At 44.5% G+C, this 27329-nt stretch overlaps 1 protein-coding gene across 1 annotated transcript in view; it reads right to left on the bottom strand.

The window, feature by feature from the left end:
* DOCK3 (dedicator of cytokinesis 3) overlaps window positions 1-27329 on the bottom strand; it is a 454424-nt gene that overhangs the window by 165457 nt on the left and 261638 nt on the right. The window contains exons 22-24 of the mRNA XM_084829818.1: window positions 21677-21758; window positions 4197-4367; window positions 2928-3014 (exon numbers count right to left, since the gene is read on the bottom strand). Of these exons, the coding sequence (XP_084685944.1) occupies window positions 2928-3014; window positions 4197-4367; window positions 21677-21758 (340 nt within the window). The remainder of the gene's footprint in view (window positions 1-2927; window positions 3015-4196; window positions 4368-21676; window positions 21759-27329) is intronic.

The raw sequence follows: 27329 nt of genomic DNA, 5'->3' as shown, positions 1-27329 counted from the left end.
GTATGTGAAAAATACATATCTCTGCACAGAAATACAGGAGGATGAGCTTGGTAGCCCCATCGAGAGCATCTGGATCAAAATAAATGGAGCAAAGAATAAAAGGAACCTGGTGGTCGGAGTCTACTACCGGCCACCCAATCAAGGAGAAGATGAGGATGAAACTTTTGAAAAGCAAATAGCCAATGCTTCAAGGAAGTATGATGTAGTAGTAATGGGGGACTTCAATTTCCCCGATATTTTTGGGGGAGACAAATTCTGCGAAACATGGCCCTCCAGGAAATTCCTGACTTGTGTGATGGATAACTTCCTCCTACAGAAAGTAGAGGAAGGAACTAGAGGATCGGCTATCCTTGACTTGTTCCTAACCAACAGAGATGACTTAGTGGATAAAGTAGCAGTTACAGGAACTCTGGGGGAAGGCGACCATGTTATACTTGAGTTCTTGGTTCTAAGGGAAGCAAAAGCCGAGTGTAGTCAAACACGTACCCTGGATTTTAGGAAAGCTGATTTTAATAAACTCAGAACAATGAGAAGTAAGGTCCCATGGCAAGCGACTCTAACGAGAAAAGGAGTCCAAGATGGGTGGGAGCTTTTACAAAAGGAAATTCTCAAGGCACAATTACAAACAATTCCAACAAGAAGAAAAGGTGGAAGACAACAGAAGAAGCCAATGTGGCTTCACAAAAAGCTTAGAGATGACCTGAAAACAAAAAAGGACATGTATAGGAAGTGGAAAGAAGGCCAAGCAACAAAGGAAGAGTACAGGCAGGCAGCACAGAATTGCAGGAATGGCATCAGGAAGGCTAAAGCTGAGAATGAGCTGAGGTTAGCAAGGAATGCTAAAAGCAACAAAAAGGCCTTCTTCAGATATGTGCATAGTAAAAGACAGAGGAAAGAAATGGTGGTTCAACTATTAAACAAGGATGGCAAAATGATAACAGATGACAAAGAAAAGGTGGAGGTGCTCAATTCCTACTTTGGCTCTGTCCTCTCCCAAAAGAGGGTCTAAGACCCCCCTGGCAAAGGCGAAGTACAGGTTGAAGGGGCAGGATTGCAGCTTGAGATCGATAGGCATATGGTCAAGGAACACCTAATGACTTTGAATGAGTTCAAATCTCCAGGGCCAGATGAACTGCATCCTAGAGTAATAACGGAACTGGCAGAAGAACTCTCAGAACCACTGTCTATTCTCTTTGTGAATCACAGAGGACGGGTGAAGTGCCAGATGATTGGAGGAGGACTACTGTTGTCCCTAACTTGAAAAAGGGTAAAAAGGAGGAACCTGGGAACTACAGACCAGGCAGTCTGACATCAATCCCAATATACCTCGACTTCAGCAAAGCTTTCGACAAAGGGCCCCATGATATCCTGATGAGCAAACTAGCTCAAAGTGGGCTAGATGAAACAATGATCCAGTGGATCCACAGTTGGCTACATAATCGGATGCAAAGAGTGCTTATCAATGGGATCTTCTCAAACTGGGGAGAGGTAACGAGCGGGGTACTGCAGGGCTCAGTCCTGGGCCTAGTGCTCTTCAACAGTTTTATTAATGACTTGGAGGAGGAGGTGCAGGGAATGCTGATCAAATTTGCAGATGACACCAAATTGGGCGGGATAGCTAATACTTTGGAAGAAAGAAACAAAATTCAAAGTGATCTTGATAGACTGGAGTGCTCGGCAGAAAACAACAGAAAGAAATTTAATAGGGATAAATGCCAAGTTCTGCACCTAGGAAAAAGAAACCAAATGCAAAGTTACAAGATGGGAGATACGTGGCTCAACAACACTACCAGCGAGAAGGATCTTGGAATTGTTGTAGATCACAAGCTGAAGATGAGCTAACAATGTGATGTGGTTGCAAAAAAGGCAACTGCTATTTTGGGCCGTATTAATAGACGCATAGCTTCCAAATCCCGGGAAGTACTAGTTTCCCTCTACTCAGCACTGGTTAGGCCTCATCTGGAGTACTGTGTCCAGTTCTGGGCACCACACTTTAAGAAGGATGCAGACAAACTGGAGAGGGTTCAGAGGAGGGCAACAAAGATGATTAGGGGACTGGAAACAAAGCCCTATGAAGAGAGACTGAAGGAACTGGGCATGTTCAGCCTTGAGAAGAGAAGACTGAGGGGAGACATGATAGCGCTCTTCAAGTACTTGAAAGGTTGTCACAGAGAGGAAGGCCAGGATCTCTTCTCAATCATCCCAGAGTGCAGGACACGGAATAATGGGCTCAAGTTACAGGAAGCCAGATTCCGGCTGAACATCAGGAAAAATGTCCTGACTGATAGAGCAATACGACAATGGAACCAATGACCTAGGGAGGTAGTTGGCTCTCCCACACTGGAGGCATTCAAGACAAGGCTGGACAGCCATCTGTCAGGGATGCTCTGACTTGGATTCTTGCATTGAGCAGAGGTTTGGACTCGATGGCTGTGTAGGCCCCTTCAACCCTAGTATTCTATGATTCTGTAAGGAGAGAAAGAAAAAAGAGAATCCAGGCCAAAATCAATTATCCTTTCACTGTTGACTCTTGTGGCTACATATACATATATTTAAATAATTGTCATTCACAGAGAGAGAGAGAGAGAGAGAGAGATAACCAAGATCCAACCTTTCAGGTCTTTAAATATCTTCTGTAACCATTTTTTGATTACTGCTTGTCATTATCATTATTATGACTCTGTCATAACTAGTCTCATATTTTCTCTCTTATCACTGGTTTTCATAATGGAGCTGATTCATGTAGACAACTGAGTAGACCTTATATTTAAATTTTCAGAGCTTTGAAAATCATCTTGTAGTTGCAAACATGGAACTGTGCAGTGTATTTCAATTCTATGTGCAGAAAAATGGATTAGATAGGGAAGAACAGTCACTGGGTACATCCATGATGAAAAGTTGTGCAGCATATGGGGATAATTACTTACAGAATTAAACGACGGCCTTGAAGTACCACTACATTTTGTGGGGGCACATGTCCCAGCTCCGCTCACCTGTCCTCCAGGCTGAGGGGCCTATGGGGCAGTTAGGGTTAAGGGGCAACATAGTGGCAAGTGGGAAACAAAAAGGTAAACTTTTGAAGTATTAAAACAGGTCATGTTTCATGAATATATAATCTCCTCAAGTAACAAAGTGTCACTGGTGAAAAAGTCAGAGTCAGTGGTCAGAGAACAATGTGATCATGGATTTTCCCTTTTCTACGACTACAAAACTTAAAATAATGCATTTACAGAACAAACTATTCCTTCCCTAGGTTCTATCACATATGTCAGAAATATTTCTTGCACAAATCTGCAGCAATATTAGATACTTCTTGGCATTTTCTTCCTGAGTGCCTTTTCCCATTGTGATTACTTTTACCAAGACAACTATCATAATCTGATAGGGTTTATCTTCTTGACTAGTACTATGTGTCTGAAAACATAACGCAGAAGTGGACAGTTGAAGAGATATATAAAACTGAAGAGTATTAAGAAAGCCCCCCATTCCTTGTCCAAACCCAGGCAGCATGGCTTCTTTGAGGGGGAAACACCCTCAAATGACCCATGGTCTATTCTGGGGTTATTTGTTAAGCTGTGGTGACCGTGTGAACCAAGCCAGTGTGTACTACTGATATAGCTGTTCTGTTCATTAGTGTAGCTAGTTGCACAATAAAAGCATTGTCTGGAAGCACCCTAATTTACATTTGCTATAGCATGTACATACTTGTTATACATGTTTAGCTAACAGGCAGGGCCTTGGATCACAGCTATTTATCAATACTTGACACAGTAAGTAGCCAGACTGTTTATAGTGCTACCAGTTGAAAGTGAGGCTATAATAGTCTGATACTCAATAGTCTGTAACAAACTTTAACAGCGATGCTTACACGGAGGATGATTCTATGGGTTTATAATTATTACATAGTAGTATAACTTGCCAGCTGCAGTTACTATAACGTAGAGCATCAGTCTAAACTACTCCTGCTTCATCATTTTTCATCATCAGTTCACTTAATGCCAATTCTGAAACATGCTTCTGAGCAGGACATTAAATAGAAACATTAAAGGAATGCAAAAGAGTATTTAACCAAAGGCCCTTCCCCTGACACACACACACTTCAATGTAGGGTAGCAGCTCTGTTTCAGTATAATTAGCAAGGCTATTAATTGTGTGCTCACATGCAGCATTTAACTGAAGCACTGAATATTTCTAACCTGTGTAAAGATGAGAGTCTCTGAGCTCCTGCTATCCAGGCTGAGCACAAATCTGATGGACTGGAAAAGCTCTTGGATGCTGGCTCTAAACTGCTCCTCCTCCATTCCACAAGTAGCTCTGGAGTAAAGGATCCGAGACTGAACAATAAACTTGAAAAGATATTCCAAGGCCTTAAGGAGTAGGAGAGGAATCAGTGTAACAAAGAAAAAGAGAGGTAAAGGAGCTTTAGAAAAAGCCAGGGGGGGAAATTAGGTATATTATTAATAATCAAACTCTTCATTTTCAAAAACAGAATACAAATTTGATTAAACACCAGTAAAGTAAAAGTTACTCAAAATTTAGTTTTGCCTGCCCAGAAAAAGCCTTTATAGAAAATGCAAATTCAGTGTAAATGCAACTAAGAGGAGCTGCAATTGATGTCATTTCCCTTTTATATTCTGCTAGTGTCTACAGTGCCTTCCTCCATGACAGGAAGGGGCTATATGCAGGAAGTAGGAGTGACTTTGAGCATGTAGGAGCCTGGGACACTACATCTTGTCTAAAATGAGAAAACAGTTGTACAGCACAAAGTGAGCTATTCTCTACTTCTTGGCAAGGTCAGATAAAGGAGGAGCTAGGGATTTCTCTCACTCCCATAGGTGAGAAGGCAAAAGTGCGCCTTAACATGAATTTCTGTTCTCAGAGCCTAGTGGAGGGAATTTCTTAACCTTGGGATGGTGCCTCCCTCTGGAGCATGTAGGCAGAGCCAAATGGTACTTCTTCAGGGGGAGGTGCTACCCTGCCCACCAAGACCAGACTGGCAGAACAAGCAACCCTTTAACTCCGCACTGTAGTAAAAAAAACAAGCAGAACTACACCCGGGACAGGTATAAAAAAGAAGAAAGAGTAAACAGGAGCTGGAACCCTACCAGGTCTTAACAACAACACTATCCAACAGGGAAAAACTGAACCCAGGAATTCCCCACCCCACCCCCCACACATGTACAGTGGCAGCAGGAGCTGTAACCAACTTCCTCCCTACTGTAAATTCACAATTCTGGTCCCCAGAGAGGGTGGGTGGAATGCCCTCTGTGAGGCTCTGAGAACAGAAATTTATGGTAAGAAAAAAATCTATTTTCTTCAGAGCTTCACGGAGAGCATTCCTTAACCTCAGGGCTTATCAGAGCAGTACTCACATTCCCTGGGTGGGATAAAAGGGACCAGCACACTAAGCCACCATGATCTTCTGCAGCAGCTTTTACCCAAAGGTTGCATCTGCTGAAGAAGAAGCATCCATTTTATAATGCTAGTAAATGTATGCCCAGGTTGCTGCTTCACATATTGTTGTATGGAGATGGACCACCACAGTCACAAGTATCTTGGTAAATACTCTGGGTGTCTTAAGTCAGCCTGTGTCACATTCCTTCATCCTCCCCCTTCGCAATCAACACACTCCAGGAAACAAGGCTTCAGGCTCACTACTTTATTAGTTAACAACTAGCTTCTTTACAAATGCAGATTCTAGGAAACTCTCAGACTGCAATGAAACAGCTAATCCACACATCTATGAATATCAACAGAGGAGCCGGAAGTGGAAGTTAGAGAAGTTGCCAGCTGTCTGAGCAAGAACTTCTCAGCCAGGCTAGCTTCACAGAGATGCCCCTCCCCTAGGGTGACTCCCTCCTACACAGGCTTTCACAAGTGTCCAACTTGGTGGAGAGTCTGAGCCCCACCTATAACTTTTCCTGCTTTGCTCTGTGATGGACTCTAGCATCCCTAAAGTCATGCCCCTCACTCTCCTCCTCCTCTGAAGCCTGGGTTCTCATGGTGGAGGAAAGGGGGTGGGGCGTTCAGGCTGAGCTATCTGTGTGTCAAGGTCTTGGGAAGAAAGCTTTGCCCTATCTGAGCTCACTAGGGAGGGTGCCTCCCTCTTTTCTGGCTGTTCCCATTCTAAATTCGAGCTACTAGACATCTCTACATGCTCAGATTCATTCTTGACAGCCTGAATGGGAGTGCCTAATACTGGTAGGGTCTGTTGTCATAAGAAAATCTTAAGAAAGGCAGGTTGCTTGCTTAACTGTAACTGTAGTTCTTCGAGTGGTCATCTGTGCATTCACATATATGGGCTCTACGCAATTTGGGAAAGTTCTATAGCTGAGGAACTTTTGGTGGGAACCCTTCCCCTACCATCCCAAGGAGCATACTCTAACGGGTTCTGGCTCAATCCCTCAGTTCCAAGGAGACCACCAGTTGTGGCCCCCTTAGAGACCAAAGGAATCTCAGTACCAACAATAAAACATGGTATTGACACCGAAGTGGGGCTGGTGGGTGGGTTGTGTGAATGCACAGATGACCACTCGAAGAACTACAGTTAAGGTACGCAACCTGCCTTTCTTCTTCATGGTCTTTGTGTATCTCACATATGGGTGAATAACAAGCTTCCGTACCAGGAGGCAGGCCGGTGTCCTCATCGAAGAATCTCTGACAGAACCGTCTGGCCGAAGAAGCAGTCTCTATGAGCTTGAACCTCGAGACGATAATGCTTGACAAAAGTGGAAGGGGTAGACCGCGTCGCAGCCTGACAGACAACTGGTATTGACACCTCTATCTCTCAAACGCCATTGATATTGCTACTGTTTTAGGTGAGTGCACTGTCAGCGGACCAGACAAGTCCACGCACTCCAGTTTATAAGGCAATTTAATAGCCTGAACTAACCAGGACGTTAGGTGCTGCGAAGAAACAGAGAGTCCCTTCCTAGTTCTCCCATAAAAAATGCTGGGATCAACGAAACAACTCCGTTCTCGCTTAATAGAATGCCAGAGCCCTGCGAACATCTAAGGTGTGCAGTGTCTTCTCAAGTGTTGTTGAGAGCAAGGTGAAAAAGGCAGGAAGAACTATATCCTGACCCAAATGAAAGGTTGAAACAACTTTAGGCAGTAAAGCAATGTATGGATGAAGAACTTCTTTGTCCTTATGAAAACGTAGGGATGGAGCGTCCACTCTAAGGGCACGTAACTCTCCTGAGTGCCGGGCCAAGGTAATGGCCACTAAAAACACCACTTTTAGACAGAGAGAAGCTGAAGATCTGCCATAGCAATTGGCTCAAAGGGTTTTCTGGTAAGCGCATGTAGCACCGCTGATACGCCCCATGCCGGTACCAGAGGTTTCACAGGAGGGGCAAGGAGGGGAGTTTCTAACTCCCCTCAAAAACTGACAAGCCAGAGGATGAGAAAAAACAGATGAGCCTTTGTCAACAGGAGAGGCAATGAAAATGGCTGCTATATAAACTTGGAGAGAGGAATACTTAAGTCCTTGATCACGTAGCAAGAATAAAAAATTCAGTATGTCCTGTATAGTACAGCGGGCAGGGTCAAAATCATTGTCCTTGGCAAAAAACATAAAACGTATCCACTTACAATTTCCTGGTGGCAGATTTCCTAGCTGCTTAAAGAACAGACTGAAGAGGTGCAGGTAAGTCCATTCTACCGAAGGCCAGATCCTCCATGTTGTAAGACACAAGTAAGTAGGTCTGGATGTCTTACCTTGCCTCCGTCTCTGGAGAGCAGAGTCGGTATTGATGGGAGCCAAAGATACTCTCCCCTGGCCTGGCGCAGGAGTCTGGCAAACCACGGCTGCCTCAGCCACCATGGCACAATCAGAATGCGGTCCACACTGTCCTTTGCCACCACCCTGGTGAGGAGCGGAAAGGGGGGAAACATGTAAAGAAAACTTCCATTCCAGTTCCTTGTAAACATGTCTCCTGGGGGCCATGTACCTCTGTCCACTTGGCTGCAGAACATCTTGCACACAGCATTCTTCTCAGACAGAAACAAGTCTATAGCAGGGCGATCCCATCGACTGAACAGCCAGTTGCATACGCTCATCTTGAGTTTCCATTCTTCGGATTTTGGAATAGAGCAACTGGGGTGGTCTGCCGAACAGTTCTCTTTGCCTGCCACATGAATTGCAGTGAGGATGATACTTCAAGCAATGCACTGCTCCAAGATCCATATCATGAGACAAAGTAATGGTATCGAGTGGCTCCCTCCTTGTTTGTTGAGGTAATACACAACTGTTGTGTTGTCAGATGCGATTTGAATATGACAGTTGTGAACGACATCCTAGAATGCTCTCAGAGCCTTGTTGACACCGAGAAGTTCTAAAACACTGATGTGGCTGCTGGCCTTTTTCTCTGACCACAGCCCTTAAATCAAGAGGCCTCCGCAATGAGCACCCCACCCTTGTAGAGAGGCATCCGTTGTAACAACCCATGTTGGAGTAGGATGCTGGGAAGATGTGCCCTATATGAGGTTAGGCAGCACCATCCACCACCAAAGCAAAGCTTTGACTACAGTAGGGAGGCACAGGTGGAGTTTTCGTGCCTCTTGTCAAAGATCAAAGGACCTTATAAACCAGTTCTGTAGCATTCTCATGAGAAGGCGGGCATATTGTACCACTGCTGACATAGCTGCCATCAACCCCAGCAACTTCTCTACTGTGTAAGCAGTCATGGTATGAGGGGTCTGAATTTCGGTAGCCAGCTCTACCAACGTTTGTGCAAGATCCCGAGGCAGAAACATTTGACTTCTGACAAGAGTCTATGGACACTCCAACAAACTGGATAACTCTGGTTGGATTCAAACCAACTTCTCCATGTTTATGCATAAATCAAAGTCTTCCAATAGATCCAACGCCTGCAGAATGGCACTTTACAACTGGTGCTCTGATTGAGCAACCAGAAGCCAGTCGTCAATGTAAGGGTAAATCTTACTCCCTGTAGTCTCAGGTGAGCACACACCATGGCCATACATTTCATAAGACTTGGAGCCATGGCAAGCCCAAATGGTAAAACCCAGAATTGGTGAGGGAGGCTGTTGACTGCAAACCAGAGAAAACAATGGCTGAACTCCTCTCTTGCAATATGAATGTATGCGTCTTTTAAGTCAATGACCACAAATCAATCTCCTGTCTGCAATAAAGGTAGGCTGAAGTCAAGGTCATCATTCTGAACTGTTTTGGGTGAGATGAATGTGTTCATCCCCCTGAGGTCCAGAATCAGGCGAAGCCCTCTGTCTCTTTTTAGCACTGTAAAATCCTGGGAATAGAAACCCCCCTGCATGTCTGTGGGAAGCACCAGCTTGATTGAGCCTTTCAGCAGGAGGTTATCCATCTCTTCTAAAAGTACCGGAGATGAAGTCATGGTTGCAATGCCTGAAAAAGGAGGGAGAGCATCAGACTCACTTCTGTAATCTCGGTGAACAATCTCCAGAACCCAAGAATCTGTTGTTGCCTCCTCCCATGCCGTAACACAGGTGGCAAGACAGGAGCCAAAGAAAGGAGGGCTGTCCAAGGAAGGCGGTAGCATGGTGTAGTCAAAGGCGTTGCTTTTTCCCTTAGTTGGATCTCCGATGAGACGATGAGAAGTGCAATGCCAAAGGAAATTAATGCTTCTGCTGTGATGCTGGTTGCTTGCATGGCTGCCGATCACCGACAGGCCGAGACTGCTGGAAAGTCGATTGACGGTACCATCTGCATCGCTTAAATGCTGGCTGGGCTTGTGAAAACCCCATTTTCCATGCCATGACCTTCTCCTTCTGTATGGTATCCATGGCCTCATCAGTCTTAGAATTAAACAACCCATCACCATCGAATGGAAGGTCCTCAATCCGAGAACGTGCCTCCTGTGTAAGTCCAGCTGAACAAAAACAAGCATGCCTACAGAGCACAATTGCTCCCACCATCGCCTTGGCATCACAATCTGCTTGGTGTTGCGCAGTATTAATCTGCTACCTTGCTACTCTGGTTGCTTCCACCTGAAAAACATGGGCAAACTCATATCCATCACCTGGGAGATAATCACACAATGAACCCATCTTCTCCCACAAAAAAAAGCTGATAGCGAGCCATGGTTGCCTAGTAATTTGTGACTCATTGTCCAAGGGAAGCAAATAAATATATACGTCTATCCATCAAATCTAATCTGAGATTTATTAATCTGAGAGCCAGTGTAGTGTAGTGGTGAGAGTGATGGACTGGGAGCTGGGAGATCCGGGTTCTAGTCCCCACTTGGCCATGGAAGCTCACTGGGTGACTTTGGGCCAGTCACAGACTCTCAGCCCAACCTACCTCACAGGGTTGTTGTTGTGAGGATACAACGGAGAGGAGGAGGATAATGTAAGCCGCCTTGGGTTCCTTGCAAGAGGAAAAAAGGCGGGATATAAATGCAATAATAATAAATAAATAAATACATAATCTCCTGCCCCCCTCATCAACTGGAGAAAAGTGAACACAATGAGACCTACCCTGCGAGGACTCAACAATCACCAAATTCGGAGGAGGATGAGTAAATAAGAATATAACATCCCTCTCCTGTACTCTGTACATGCTCTCCAGCCTTTTAGATGTTGGTGTCATGGAGGAGGGAGCCTTCCAGGAAAGCTGTACCATTTGTAACAATGTTGGAAGAAATGGGATGGCCACAGGAGCAGTAGGCTCCGAATGAAGAACATCAAAGACTGGGTCCTTAATCCTCTTCATAGACTGTTGAGTCTCCAACCCCAGTGACTGGGCCATTCTCAAAATCTGTTCAGAAAAATGCCCCATATCCTCTGAGGGCGAGGACAGGTCTTGTGAGCCCACAGCACTGTCAGGAGATGAAACTGAGGGAGCAGTAGATGACACTGAAGCGGAGTCAGACTGATAATCTTCTCTTGGGGAGGCAAAGGAGCTGTGATGAAGGTCTTGATTGTGAGGCCTAGGAGAGGGATCCCGATGCAATGGAGGCGAGGCTCTCTGGCCCATATTGGCCTACATATCTGCCACCTTAGGAGTTGATGGCTGAGGACCAGGTGACCTCAAGACAGGAGGTGGTGCCCGTACCACTGGCACTGGCAGTGGAGGAAGCATAAAGGTCTCCAAAACTGGTGGCCTAGACATGGAAGCTGACTGAGGGAACTCCTGATGGCAACACTGAGTTTCCAGGTAAGCAAAATGTTAGTAAGAATAAGGATGAGGCCGATAATAATTCCATTCATCCTACTTGTAATGATGTCGTGGAGGAAGCCACCAATCCAATCCTCTATCCCAGTCAGAGTGAGCTGATCTAGACCAGTCGCGATCGTACGACTGCCGAAAGGGAGGAGGCCTTTCACCCCTACATGAGTAAGCAGAACAGACTGACGGAGAAGACTCTCGGTATGAATGGCTACAATCATTGCCCCTAACCTCTTGGTCCCAAGTTGGCATGGAGTCATGTATTTCCCCTTCTGAAACAGATGGCATCAGTACTGGTACAGACGGCAATACCGATGGTGGGACAGCCATTGGAATTGTTGAATCCAACAATGGAGGAGTCGGTAAGCAAGGCACAGCCTCGATTGGAGGGGTAAGATTTTTTGACTCCCTCCTCCTCCTCTTCTTCTTTTGACCCTCAGAAGGCTGAAAAGACTTCAACAACTTTTTTGCCAGAGAAACTGCCAGGGAACGACCTGGAGTAGGCGGGTCAGAATGGCCTGTAGCTAGAGCCAGAGCTGACTGGGAAGGTGCAGCAGGTGTCAATCCTTCCTTCTGAGGAGACTTATCCACTACCTGCACCTTGTCTGGTTGTGGATCTGATGCAGACAACATAGATTTTTTTGGGGTGCCCACCGCTTTCAAAACCCTTTCCCAGAGGATTGCCTTAAGTCTATCAGCACGGTTCTTCCATGCCTGCTTGCTGAAGGACATGCAATGATGGCACCCTTCAACAACGTGCCCTTCTCCCAGACAAAGAAGGCACAATGAGTGTCTATCAGTGGGTGGCAGTTTACCCCCACAGCGAACACACTTCCCAAAAGGGGCCTTAACGGCCATACACCCAAGGACACTTGATGATCCACCAACTGCTGTGAACCGAAAGAAAAATAACTGAACACGAAAAAACGTGAAAGAAATACTAACAAGAAGAAAAAAGAAAAAGAGAGAGAGAAAAGCAACAGGTGTTTTCCTCAGCAAAATCACCAACAGCAAGCAGTCCCTTCAATTGAGTGCTGCCACCAGGGGCGTTGCTAGGTTCTTAAAAGAACCGGGGCACAGGCCCATAACACAAATTTGCACGCATATATATATATATATTATATTCGAGTCTAAGCGCACCTCTAATATATATATATATATGTGTGTGTGTGTGTGTGTGTGTGGCGCGCGCGTGCGCATATGGTGTGCTTGCGTGTGTGTATAGATTACATACATACATAAGTCTGCACTGCCCCCGCCTTCAACTCAGACCCTGATTCAGCGTTTTGGAAAACACCCCGCTTCTACTCAAGTCAATTTATAGTCCGACCAGTTCAAGCTCAGCACCAAACCCGAGTCAAAGTTTGGAAAAATGAGTCTTTATGCATCCTGTTACTACCATGGGAAATTACAAAAAAGAGGAATTTAGGAGGCTGCGGAGGGTTTGTAAGGATTGCATGTACTTAAATCAACTTTATGAGGTGAAGTGGCTGAGGGCTTTTTCTACCTTTTTTACAACTGTAGAACCTATTTAAAAGCTTCAGCAGTTCCTCGATCAAGACGCCACATAGTCCTAACCCTTCTTTTGGAATAATTTGAGTTCTACAGCTATTTAGGAGAAACTGAAGTGGAGGGGAAGAAAGAAGTTTGTGGAGGCTGATTGGATCCTTTGCTGTACTGAAGCTACTAAACTTCTGCAGAAGCCAAAGGTTCCAGTTTGGGGCAGTAAAATCAGATGCTGTGTGAAATACCACTATTTCACATGGAGCTCTTTCTTCCCTTCCTTCTCCCTCTTCAAAATTTCATTGCAAGCAAGCTCCCAGCACTGGGCATGTAGGGGCAGAAAAGTAGGGGGAGAGAGGTTTTTTTGCACCTCAAAAAAAACAACAACCCTATACCAAAGATTAGGGATACTGATCTCCTAATGGTCACCTTAAACACCTTCTGATTAAGATCTCTAATCCCCTGTGTGGCTTGACAGTTTTTTACTTTTAGTTTTAGTCTTTGAGAAAAGGAAACTTTATGCATGGCTAGCACAAAAGCCACTGGACCTAACTGTCTGAACTTTGGCAGGCTCAGTCAGCTCCATGGCGGCTGCCAGGTCCCCAAATTCCATGCATATATGTGGAAGAACAAAAAAATTATAGCTCTTTTGCTTTGACAGATTTTCTCGAAAATCACAAATTTTACCTGTGACTAGCACAAAAGCCACTGGACCTTATCGTATGTATTTATTGTACAAACTAAAAAAGCTATGACCATTTCTGTTTTCCAATGCAAGTCAATGGGAAAATGTTAAAAAAAGGCAATTAGGATAGCTCAAAAGATCCAGGGCGCAGCTCAAAAGATCCAGGGCCCATGCCCAGGTATCCCCTAATGACGCCCCTGGCTGTCACAATGGCAGTCGACAAAGAACTGAGGGATTGAGCGGGAATTTGTTGGAGTATGTACATTGGGATGGTAGGTGAAGGGTTCCCACCAAAAGTTCCTCAGCTACAGAAGTTTCCCGTATCAAGGCTCCGCACACAGAGACCACGAAGAAGAATTTAAGAGTCTTAAAAAGAAGTGGTCTTGTCTGACTGGAGCATGTAGATACACTTCTGACAGGTTGATGGATGTTAGAAACTCTGCTTCTGCAGTTGCCTCCACAATGGATTTGAGGGTCTCCATCTTAAAACGTTCCTTGGCCATCTACCTGTTAACCCATTTTAGATCGAGAATGGCCCTGATGTCTCTGCTTTTCTTGGGAACCAAGAAAAAAATGGAATAAATCCCACAGCTGATGTCTTCTTCTGGAAGAATTTCTATGGCTGTCAGGGTGGACACTGAGCCCATAGAATCCCAGAGTAGTTCTGATTCTGAGGAAGAGCAGTCGCTCCTGGGAGACGAGCGCGCTCCTCTTTCCCAGGACCAACAGCTGATGGAGATTCCTCCCACCAGCATTCCTAGTTTAGTTAGCAGTCTAGGGAGTGACCAAGCACAGATAGCAGACTTGGTGGATGCGCGACGCAGACGCAGAGAGCGGCGCCAGATGGAGGGCGCGGAAAGGAGGCGAAGTGCCAGGTTGGCGCGTAAACAACGGCTGCGCCCAGAGGATCCAAGGGAAAAGGGGAGGGACTCTCCCTAGTCCTTAAGTTCAGGGGTCTGCCAGTAATTCCCTTTCAAACGGGGACCAACTGTTCCAACGTAGGGCATAGGTACTGTGCTGCTCAGATCTAGTTGCAATCAGTATAGTTGTTAAGTTGTAAAAGAAGAATAAAGCTTTGAAAAGAATTCCTTTGTCTGTGTCTGGACTTGGCTACTGGTTTAGACAGAGAGAGACCTCCAAGGAGCCCTTGACAGCGGCCTTGAGAGACAGTGTATGGCCCTCAGGAAATGCTGATGTTTTGATGGGTCTTAAGATACAGGAAATGCCACAAATTTGTCCCTGGAGGGGAGGCCAATTCCAGTGTGTATCTCCTGGAAATTGTCCGCCTCACACAGAGATCCATTGTGGTGCAGTTCCACAGCTGGGTGAAATGAAGCAGTCATCCCCCGATCTGCAGGCAAGTCTGGGCTCCACCGCTGCCAAGTGGACTGGTATTTCTTTGAAACTTTACTGGATGAGTTGGAAGAGAATCCAGATGTTTGTCCTCTTAACAGATGTTCTGGGAGGGCGGTTCCACCTAGGTTTAGAGGCCCCTAAAGGATGGGCCCTGGGTTAATACTTGTTGATCTGAAAGGAAAACTGTCTTTTCTTTCTCCTGTCTTTCTTCTTTGAGATGGGAAGGGCTTTCTTTTTGTCGTTGGTTTCGACTAAAACCGTTTTTAGGGGGCCACCAAACAGGTCAGCCCCTTCAAACATGGAGTTTGCCAGTTGGGATTGGAACCCAGGATCCTGCATTGAGCAGTGGGTTGGACTCAATGGTCTTATAGGCCCCTTCCAACTCTACTATTCTATGATTTTGTTCTATGATTCTATGTCCCAATTGTACAGCCAAGGTGTTTTTCCTGGCAAGGATGCTAGTAGCCATTGCTCTGGCATTAAGTTGTAGAGTATCAAGTGCTGAATCATCCAGGAGTGATTTTGTATGGGCTGTTTCTTTTGAGGCTATCCTTTACTGATTTGGAGGTAAAATTCTTGTCTTCTGCCCACATGAAGACAGTTCTGGAAAAGAAAGAGTTGGTGGTAGATGCCTTGAATGTGGTGGCTGATGCCTCAAAGTTCTTGCACAGAGCTGCATCCACCCTCTTATCTTACTGAACCCTGGGATCAGTCTCTCCATCTGCTAGAATAACTGTGGAGCAGACAGATGGAACTTTCAAAAGCTCCATAGTCTAGGTAGGCAGTGGTATATAGCTTGTTAACCAACTTGGAGACAGGTTTAGTCTAAGCTGGATTTGTCCACTCTGATTTACTCCTATGAAAGTTTCCCTGTTTCCCTCTTACTGGTTTCAGAAGGGGAATCTAGCTCCATTGAAGATTGCTTGGGCTTTGGGCCCAGGGACTGTGAGACCGTTGCCTCTGGCATCCCCAGAGGTGGAAGAACTGGGGCAAGGGAGAGTGCTCAATGAGTGCCTGGATGGGGAGGATGAAGTAGAAGACCCTTCCAAGGAGCTTTGTCAGAGTCAAAGAACTTACTCGAGCTCTACAGTCCTTTTACACTTGTGTTTGGAGTGGCCCCTGGATCCACCCTCCCTTTTGCTCCTCTTGCCCTTTTTGTGGGTAGATAGGGAAGAGAATCTGGAATGCCCCTGGGACTTGCTCCCCTCCCCCAGGCCTGGCAAGGCCTGGCTGACTCTCTGGGTTAAGTGGAATAAAAAGACGAGGTCTCAGGATGTTGAAAACATATGTAGTTTTATTCGGAGGAGTAGCCCTACACATATGAGACATGTCACCAGTCTCAGGATTCATCTTGGAAGCTATCTTTTTCAGAGATCTCTGCAGGCACTTTTAGAAATACAATGTAAGTAATCACATGTGTTACTGCAGTGTGCTGATAATTACTATTACTATGTTTTATTCTAAAATGTATATTTATGTGTTGTCTTTTTCTTCCTTCTTTAATCTAGCCCTGAAGAAGGCCCATATATATTAGTCAGGGCCAAAATGCGAAGGAATAAAACTACATAATTTTTCAACGTCCTGAGACTTCATCTCTTTATTTCACTGGGCATTTTGGATGTTCTCCAGTTTTGTTTGATCCTGATTTTCTGGGTTACCATGTTCTGGACCCAAGAGGCAAACTGGGTCAGGGCACCTTCCCCAGAAAGAACAGGAATGGGGGGCAAGATCAACGCTCACCCCTCTAAGCACTTAGCGCACGTCTCAATTTGGCGCCAAACCAGTGGAGTTAGAAATAGGCCTCACCATGTCCTCCTGGCCTTCAGAGGCCTCTGAGTTGCTGAGGGCCCCATCTCTTTCCCATCATGGTTTTGGTGGGGTAAAAGAGGTTTTGCTCATCCTCCACCTTCCTTGTGGCGAAGAAGGCAGCATGGATACTAAATAGCATTGTCTTCTTCGGGCCACCAGAACACCACTCCTCCCATGCCTTAGCTGGTACACTGCACTCATTGAGAATGGAAGGACCCCTCTTAAGTTTACATAAGCAGCACAGCCCAATCTCCTGGCCACTGCCACCACCATTCCCTCCCAGGCTCCGCTGATACACCAGGTGGGCAGGGCAGCTCCTCCCACTGAAGAAGCAACATCTGGCTCTGTTTACATGCTCCAGAGGGAGCCACCATCTCAAAATTAAGGAATGCCCTCTGTGAGGCTCTGGGGAACATCTTTTGTTCCTGTTGGACCATAAAACCTTATTCCCAAGGGAAGTAACCTCCCACCACATTAAAATGTAGTTACAGAAGTTTACAATTTTACTACAGGTTTTTCAAACTTCAGATAAATGTTTATTTTCCAAATTAATTCTCCAAACAATATATACTCTTGTATACAGAAATCAAATTGTTAATTGCGATGTTTTTGCTTTGGGTAAAGCACAGAAGTCAGCCACTGGAAAAAAAAATGATGAAAAGAATCCTTTACCATGCCCATCTGCCAGCATGAATAGCAGTATTATTTACAGACCTTTTAACTCTTCCGTAGTGGCCAGTATTAAGTCTGGTGTTCAATGCCTTCATCAAGTCTTGGACAAAGGAGGCTACAGTACACTTACCCAGTTTGCAGATGATACAACATTGTGATGAACTCCAAATACTTTGAGCGTGCACTAAAATGCAAAATGATCTCAAGCTAGATTGCTAAGATACAGTAACAAAATGGAATTCAACAACAGTGAAATGTAAGTTTTACAGATACAAGAAAATAAATGTACAAGATGGGCTGCTGGGCAGTATCTCATTAAAAAATAGTGATTATAATGAAAAAAATAGTGATTATAATGAAAATAAATTGAACATAACCGTACAATATGATTCTGTGGCAGAAAAAGGCCAATGTGATTTTTGTTTGTACTGCCTTCCCAAAAGTGGGAATTAATATTATCACTTTATTTTTTGTTTTAACACTAGCGATGGGTAGGTCACCCTACCCTAGAAATAATTTTGGAGAATCTGACTATGTTACTAAACGTTGCCTATATGTTTGGCAATATAATCAAGGGCTCAACTTGGTCTTGGTTCAAATCCTTCTCCTGAGCCTTCCCTAAAACTCCCTCTACTTCCTCCTTCCCCTTCCCAAAGTTACCTGGCAGCTGGAGTATGAGAGCTTGCAGCTAGGGAATGCCTTTGTTTGCAAGATCTCTATTGCTGCTGCTATACTATCAGGTACATTTGGGAAAAGGGAGAGAACGGGGAGGGGGGACACCCAAAGCTGATCCATTTGGGGCCAGGTCCAGGCACTGGGGATGCCCTCAATCTTAAATAGGTCACAAATTTAAGGGGCACATACACAGAAAATCTGATGTCAGAACCTCTCCCTACTTTTTGGCCCCAACACATTACAAGTTAGGACCTAATTTGGAATACTGTGCTTAATTCTGACTACCACAGTTTAAGGTGGATGTTGCTGGAAAGCATTCAAAGAAGAGCCATGAAGGCAAGATACTGAGCATTTAGTTCTTTTTTCCCAATACTCAAAGCACCTCATATACCTTATTTCTGTAATACTGGTTTATATTCTATGTTATTTATAAATAAACACACTTACACTTCAGGTAAAGGCCTATCAAAATGGTTTATATAAAAATGTAAACAATCAGTTTATAAAAATACAACAAACATAGCAATAACAGAGCAGCAAAATACACACACACACACACACACACACACGGCAGATCAAACAAACAAAAAAAAGGTATCAACAGGGCAAATATAAGTTTCTTCTCCTGCTACTGAAAAGATATCAGGCTTGGTGCCAGATGAGCCTCCTTGGGTAGAACGTTCCAGATATCACATTCTCTTTGATGCCCTATCACAGGTCAACACACATCTGAGATGGTAGAGAGACTCAATGAGGAGCCTCTGATGAGGATCTTAAGAGCCTGGCAGATTCATTTGGGAAAAGGTTGTATCTTCAACTGGGCATGGAAATGGACTGGGAGCCAGTTTAGTGTCTTAAGATTGGCAAGACGTCTTTCCACAAGTCCTACAAATAATCTCAATGAACAAGGTAAACTGGAGAAAGATGGATGCACTTGTAAGTTAGTGTGTCAATCTTTCTGTTTCATAAGTCATTAGTATTTTGTACTAATTGAAGGTTCTGAATCATCCTCATGGGCAGCTCCCACATACAATGCATTACAGTAACATTACCACAGCATGAATCAATGTGGCCAGGCTATCTCTATCCAGAACAGCCTGCAGCTGGCATAGCAGCCTCAGCTTAGGAAAGGTACTTTGTGCCATCAAGGGCCCTTAACTCTCCAAAAATAGGGCAAGATCGAATACCACTTCTACACAGTGGACCTGATCATTCAGGAGCAGTGCAATTCTATTCAAAACAGACCAGACACCATTTCCTTGGTCAGACAAACCACCTACCAATAGCATCTCTGTCTTGTCATGATTGAGCTTTAGTTTATGGCCCTCATGCAGTCCATGACAAATCCCAGGCACTGGTTTAGCACCTCTACAGCATCACCTGAATTTGATGAAAAGGAGAAATAGAGCTGGGTGTCATCAGCATATTGATGACACCATACCCCAAATCCTGGATGACCTCACTTTGCGGTTTCATTAAGATATGAAACAGCATAGTGGACAAAATATAATGTCATTGCACACTACAGCATAACTGCTATTTAGTAGAGCAACAATCCTCCAGCGCTACCTTCTGGACATGATCGTCCAGGTAGGCATGGAGTCACTGAAGCACAGTACTCCCAGTTCCCACAACAGACAGCTGGTCCAGAAGGATATTATGGTTGATGGTATTAAAAGTTACTGAAAGGTCCAGAAAAATTAAGAGGGCCACATTTTCCCTGTACTTCTCCAGGCATAGGTCATCCATCAAGGAAAGCAAAATTTTTTCAGTGCTAAAACCAGGCCAGAAACTGGACTGAAATGGAGCCACAAAACTGTTATCACACAAGAGCAGTTTATGACTGACTGGCCAATAGCTGGAATAGTCTTGAGGCTCCAGGACATCTTTCTGAAGGAGTTGGCCTCATGGCCACCTCTTTCAAGGCAGCTGGGACCATTCCCTCTCATAAACAGGCATATTTTAACCTCCTTGACCCACAGTCAATCATCTCCTGCTGAATGTTATAATCCACGAAGGATGGGGCAAGCAACAAGGTGGTTGGCTATATGCTTCCAAGCACCTTGTCAACAACCTTAGGCTTCAACACAACCATCCCATAACACAAGACAGACAGTGCTCTGGTTCTAAAGTGCATTATCGGGCTGCAGCAGAAGTAGAGAAAGAAAGCAGGACCAACATCAGCACTCCTGAAAAGCCAGCTTCATCAGGCTTCAACCCCCTCCCAACTATCATCCAGCAGCCACTCCATCAGACTGTAGAAGAGGGAAAAATAGGAAGCAGGGCCCCTCCATCTGCTCAGCTGAAAGACCAGTAATTTTTGGCTTCTCCTCTTTTTGAGCTGTTTCCATTTAGTTGATCACGATACGAAGACTACAACATCTTGTGATTATAAGAACCTTATAACTTTAAGAACTGGTGCCTGAGGATTTTTTTTTATTGTTCTCCTTTTTCTTTCCCATTCCATTTTCCTTTTGTTTTGTATATTTTTATATCAGGGATGGGAAACATGAGGGACACAGATCACTGGTGGGTGTGGTTCCAGCTGTGGGCAGATTCGGAGTCAAAAGTGGGTTGGTCATTGCTTTTCTATTTCTGCCACTCCCTTTTCTCTCTTTCTTCCCCAGGCTGCCAGGGAAGGAACAGATTGTTCTCTAAACTGGTCGCTTGAAAAGGGCTTTTGAAATCAGGCTGCAGGTTGCCACCCCTATTTAGATTATAAGCCTGAGGGCAAGGATTGTCTTGTTCTCACTGACATTTAAGCCACTCCGGGAGCCTTTTCACCTGAAGAGCGGGGTATAAATGCTATCAATCAATCAATAGTCACATTGGTCTGGGACCCTCATCAGAATACAGGAAACATGTGAAGTTAATAGATACATTTCTTACATAAAAGTATTTGCTCTTCCCTGATGTCCATGTCTTGTTCTACATCAAAATCTGAAGTAGTAGTAAATCTTTCCAATTCTCAAACATCAATAGCAAACATGAAATGTATACTAGCAGAAAACAGCACCTATAAAAAACTAGCTGTCCCTGAATTTGCTGAAAAAAGGGAACTACACAAAAGAAAAATAAAATCATATTCTTATGTGTTCAACTGTAATTAATAAAGGAAGATTTGGTAAATTTACATAATCATACTATGCATGCTTCCTCTTTTAAAGCTTTCTGCCTGGACACATAAACAAACCAACCACCACTCTCACTGGGATTTCAATTTCTGCAATAGTTGTTGAGCCAGCTTAATAATGATTGCAAGTTTCAAGAGACTTAATCATGGCAGGGAGTGAGGGATTAAGGGAAGCCTATGTCAAGTAGCAACATAGGTGTCTCTTATTACTTGAGATGTTAATTTTTTCACTTCAGTGAGCAAGAGAATTGCCTTCAAAATGAAGTAATATTTGACCTTTTGGACAGATAAATATTTGCCAGTTATTTCATAAATATCAGTACAAGTAGCCATTTGAAGAAAATCTAATTTAATGAACAAACAATGGTCTTCTATACACTCATAGTGAAATATGCACAGTATTTATTTTCCCCGAATGTTTTAACAAAATTTTTGAGACACTGATTTTCAAACATTATTTTGTGATAGCTTTGTATAGTTAAGTACAAAAAAGGTACACTAGGCTTGCCCAAAGCAGAGAAGAGTTACTGTAAAATTGGACAGTCCAGGATATAAAGCTTAATTATTTTTAGATAAATAATGGAAATCCATTCAAGACAGGGGTCTGCCCAATAGAAAACTCAGCCATGTAAGAGCCATTTTAAACAGAATTATATTTACATAGAAGACATACCCTCATTGCCTCCTGAATATGGTCCTGCCGTACAAGTTCAGCTGATCGATCCATGTACCACTTCAAACAGCGGATCAGTTCCCTAAGTAAAAAAACCCCAGCACAATGATAGACAGTTCCATCACCAAAGAAGCTCAAACCTTCAGATCTTGTGAAATAGTTGCAATCAAGTTTATTGTTATTTTTCATTCTTGTATATCATAGTCTAACTTTTGGCATATATAATAAAATGGAGTCTAGAAATATACTATCTAGTTTCTCAGAATAATTATTGTTTCATATTTAACACTGATGTAGACAGGCAAAACAGATTAACCATGGAGATTATAACAGATATTGCTCATAGAACTATTTTTTACTTAAAACAAAGGTGAGACGGTGAAACATTCTTTACATTTCTTTAGAGTTTTTGTAATCTTGAAACAAATCCCCAACTACACTTAGTCTTTATAAGGAAATAAATCTTGGTTACCTGTAAATAGTGTTCTTCCAGAATAAAGCTATGTAATCATAACAATGGGAAGTTGTATGGAAAAATCTTTTTGGGACACAGAAAAGAAACAGGATGCTTCAACAGAGCATACATATAGTCTACTGGGGAAAAGTTCCTGCTTGATCTCACTTTGCTTCCTTCAACTCCTTTCTCATAGTGCCTATGACATGTTCATCTGGGAGAGTTGTGTAACAAGACAGAGGTATTCTGTAGGAGCTCTCAGTGTAAGTAAATAATCTCTGTTTGCCATTCCACTCATGCTAGCTGAAGAATGAAAACAGCATTTTATCTGCAGAGGAAAGCCAAGGAGGCTCTAAGTAAAGAATTACGACAGCACTACTCATCTAAAGTATTTATCAGTTCTAGAACTGAAGCTGGGCACTAACGTTTGGAGTGAGTGCCCAACTTCAGTGTCTATCTGAGACTATGGATGTCTATCTGAGACTATGGATACATCTATAGTGTTAGGCAAGTGCATCTTGAAGGATTGGAAGGAGATATTGCCCATAAAACTAAGGTTCAATACAAACCACTGGGAGGATGGCTCATTTTCTGAGTTTGCTCCAGACAGAATGAGAATGTTAAACACAAATCAAAGTCTGACATGATTTGGGCAGGAGATTCTCATACTGTTGAAAGAGGTATTTGAGCCAGTGTGGTGTAGTGGCTAGAGTGTTGGACTGGGAGCCCAGCGATCTGGGTTCTAGTCCCCACTCAGCCATGGAAGCTCACTGGGTGACTTTGGGTCAGTCACAGACTCTCAGCCCAACCTACCTCACAGGGTTGTTGTGAGGATAAAATGGAGAGGAGGAGGATCATGTAAGCCGCCTTGGGTTCCTTGCAACAGGAAAAAAGGCGGGATATAAATGCAATAAAATAAAAAAAAAAAAAATATTTGGTGCAACAGAAAATTTGATATATTCCATCCATGAAAGAATGTTTGCATCATTCTTTGGAGGCATCCTCTCCTAGGGTTCCACTGTCACCTACTATGTGCTTTTACAAGTATATTAATATGATCCAGCTGACCTGACAAGAAACGATTTTTCATGACTGAACCAGATACATCAGGTTTGTCTGGTGATAGCTGGACATGGCCATTGAACAAATTCAGGCTTTTTAATTGTCATTTTGTTGCCAGTAACACCAGGCCCTGTTGTGAGTTCAGCTGCCATAATGATCCAAGTGCTGTAATGATTAAAGAGAGCTCTTATCTTTGTTGACTATGAAGCTGTGCTTCTTTAGTCACTTAGTGGTTTCCCAAATGTCCCTTCTCACTTCCTGCAAGAATAGGATCATATGAGGATATCTATGAACACAACTAAGGTAAACTGCTACATCATGAATCCTTGTGACAAAACCATGATGTAGATGGTGGGCCAACAGACAGAGCCTGGTAATGGAAATGCCCTGGTTGTAAGAAAATCTTAGCAACTTCCTCTGATTCACCCTGATTGGAAAGATATCCTTTATAGGTTTATCAGAGGGAGCTCCCTGCTCAGCTGCCACTATCAAGGTGTCTTCATGAGGAACTCAAACCTTTTATGTCCAAATCCCCATTGCATTGTAAAAAGAACTGAGTTGAGCTAGGAATGAAGATGAGAAGAGGATTAAGTGAATTTAAGCATTATTAAATACATATCAACACTAAAAGCAACTGAACAATCTGCCCCAAGAATGTCAGGGGCTCTTTGGAGGCCTCTCTCAGTCTAATCCAGTAGCCAAGTCCAGACACAGACAAAGGAATTCCTTTCAAAGCTTTACTCTTCTTTTACAACTTAACAACTATACCGTTTGCAACTAGATCTGAGCAGCACAGTACCTATGCCCTAAGTTGGAACAGTTGGTACCCGTTTGAAAGGGAATTACTGGCAGACCCCTGAACTTAAGGACTAGGGGGGGTCCCTCCCCTTTTCCCTTGGATCCTCTGGGCGCAGCCGTTGTTTGCGCACCAACCGGGCACTACGCTTCCTTTCCGCACCCTCCATCTGGTGCCGCTCTCTGCGTCTGTGTCGCGCGTCCACCAAGTCTGTTATCCGCACTCCGTTACTCCCTGGACTGCTATCTAAGCTAGGAATGTTGGTGGAAGGAATCTCCGACAGCTGTTGGCCCTGGGAAAGAGGAGCGTGCTCCCCTCCCAGGAGCGACTGCTCTTCCTCAGAATCAGAACTACTCTGGGATTCTATGGGCTCAGGGTCCACCCTGACAAAGAAAACTGTGGATTCATTTCTCTTGGCGGTTTTAAAAGAAAGCCTGTTCATGTACTGGGGGTGCATTAATAAAGAATCCTGTTGTAGAGCAGGGGACTGGATCCATAGGGTCCCTGAGATCCTTCAGTTACTTTTAAAGAAGAAAATATGCTAATAAATATTTTATTTATTTTTATTTATTTATTTTCTTTCTTACTCGCCCATCTGGCTGGTCACCCGGCCACTCTGGGCGACGTACAGCAATACAAACAGTTTTAAAACAATAAAATTCTACATTAAAACATCATATTTCTAAAAATACCCTAAGGTAAAGTTGTCCCCAACCAGTCGTGTCCGACTCTAGGGGGTAGTACTCATCTCCATTTCTAAGTCGAAGAGCCAGCGTTGTCTGAAGACGCTTCCGTGGTCATGTGGCTGGCATGACTGAACACCGAGGTGCACAGAACGCTGTTACCTTTCCCGCCAAAGCAGTCCCTATTTATCTACTTGCGATTTCTTGCTTTCGAACAGCTAGGTTGGCAGGAGCTGGGACTGAAGATGGGAGCTCACTCCGTCACGCAGCACTTGGGTCTCGAACTGCTGTCCTGCCGACCTTCTGGTCTGCAGTTCAGTGTCTTAACCACTAAGCCACCACGGCCCCTAATATACCCTAAAATACCCTTTGTTGTTTATTCGGTCAGTCGCTTCCGACTCTTCGTGACTTCATGGACCAGCCCATGCCAGAGCTTCCTGCTGGCTGTCGCCACCCCCAGCTCCCCCAAGGTCGAGTCTATCCAGAATATCATCCATCCACCTTGCCCTTGGTCGGCCCCTCCTCCTTTTGCCTTCCGCTTTCCCTAGCATCAGCATCTTCTCCAGGGTATCCTGTCTTCTCATGATGTGGCCAAAGTACTTCAGTTTTGCCTTTAATATCATTCCCTCAAGTGAGCAGTCTGGCTGTATTTCCTGGAGTATGGACTGGTTTGATCTTCTTGCAGTCCAAGGCACTCTCAGAATTTTCCTCCAGCACCACAATTCAAAAGCATCTCTCTTCCTTCGCTCAGCCTTCCTTATGGTCCAGCTCTCTCAGCCATAGGTTACTATGGGGAATACCATTGGTTTAACTATGCGGACCTTTGTTGTCAGTGTGGTGTCTCTGCTCTTCACTATTTTATCAAGATTTGTCATTGCTTTCCTCCCAAGAAGTAAACGTCTTCTGATTTCCTGGCTGCAATCAGCGTCTGCAGTAATCTTTGCGCCTAGAAAGACAAAGTCTGTCACTGCCTCCACGTTTTCTCCCTCTATTTGCCAGTTATCAATCAAGCTGGTTGCCATAATCTTGGTTTTTTGGAGGTTGAACTGCAACCCAGCTTTTGCACTTTCTTCTTTCACCTTCGTCATGAGGTTCCTCAGCTCCTCCTCGCTTTCAGCCATCAAAGTGGTATCATCTGCACATCTGAGATTGTTAATGTTTCTCCCAGCAATTTTAACTCCAGCCTTGGCTTCATCAAGCCCAGCATGTCGCATGATGTGTTCTGCGTACAGGTTGAATAGGTAGGGTGAGAGTATACAACTCTGCTGTACTCCTTTCCGAATCTTAAACCAGTCCGTTGTTCCATGGTCTGTTCTTACCGTTGCTACTTGGTCATTATACAGATTCCTCAGGAGGCAGACAAAATGACTTGGTATCCCCATACCACCAAGAACTTGCCACAATTTGCACACAGTCAAAGGCTTTAGAATAGTCAATAAAACAGAAATAGATGTTTTTCTGAAACTCCCTGGCTTTCTCCATTATCCAGCAGATATTGGCAATTTGCGGATATTGGCAAAATACCCTAACCCACCCCAAATGCCTGCCTGAACAACCATGCTTTTAATGCATGGCGGAAGCTCATTAAAGAGGGGGCACGGCGGAGTTCCCTAGGGAGGGAGTTCCACAGAGTGGGGGCCACCACAGAGAAGGCCCTCTCCCTTGTCCTCACCAGCCTAGCTGTCCTGGCTGATGGGACAGAGAGAAGGCCATCCGAGGCTGATCTTGTTAAGCGGCCTGTCTGGTATTGCTGGAGGTACTCCTTGAGATAGGCTGGGCTGGAACCATATAGGGTTTTAAAGGTCAAAACCAACACCTTGAATTTGGCCCAGAAAACAACTGGTAACCAGTGCAACTCCTTCAGCACTGGAGTGATATGATCATGCCGCTGGCTGCCTTTAATCAGGCGAGCCGCCGCATTCTGCACCAGCTGCAGCTTCCGAACCATCTTCAAAGGTAACCCCATGTAGAGCTCATTACAGTAGTCTAGACAAGAGGAGACCAGGGCATGTACTACCGATGGGAGAAGATGGTCGGGAAGGTAGGGGCGCAGCTGCCATATCAGATGGAGTTGGTACAACGCTGTCCAGCTCACAGCTGACACCTGAGCCTCCGTGGACAGCTGGGAGTCTAAAATGACCTCCAGGCTGAGGACCTGGTCTTTCAAGGGTAGCTGTACCCAATTCAACACCAGGTCAACATCCCCCAGCCTCCTCTTGTCTCCCACCAAAAGTACCTTGTCTTGTCAGGGTTCAGCTTCAGCTTATTCCTCCCCATCCAGCCACTCACCGTCTCCAGACATTTGGACAGGGATTCTACAGCCAACCTTGGTGAAGATTTGAACGAGAGGTAGAGCTGCATCTCATTTGCATATTGATGACACCGCACCCCAAACCTCCTGATGATAGCCTCCAGCGGCTTCACATAGATGTTAAATAGCATCGGGGAGAGGATGGAACTCTGTGGCACCCCACAAGTGAGCGGCCATGGGTCCGAAACTTCCTCTCCCAGTGCTGGTACCTGCCAGAGAGGAAGGACCGGAACCACTGTAATAAGGTGTCTCCAATGCCCAACCCCTCCAGGCGGTCCAGGAGGATACCGTGGTTAACGGTATCAAAAGCCACTGAGAGGTTGAGGAGAACAAGGAAGGAGCATCTG

This window comes from Heloderma suspectum, chromosome 2 (genome assembly GCF_057233095.1).
Source record: "Heloderma suspectum isolate Gila_16-S chromosome 2, 16-S_ref, whole genome shotgun sequence".
Classification (NCBI taxonomy): Eukaryota; Metazoa; Chordata; class Lepidosauria; order Squamata; family Helodermatidae; genus Heloderma; species Heloderma suspectum.
Note: the sequence above shows the minus strand (reverse complement) of the source record. Positions and strands in the feature narration are given on the sequence as shown.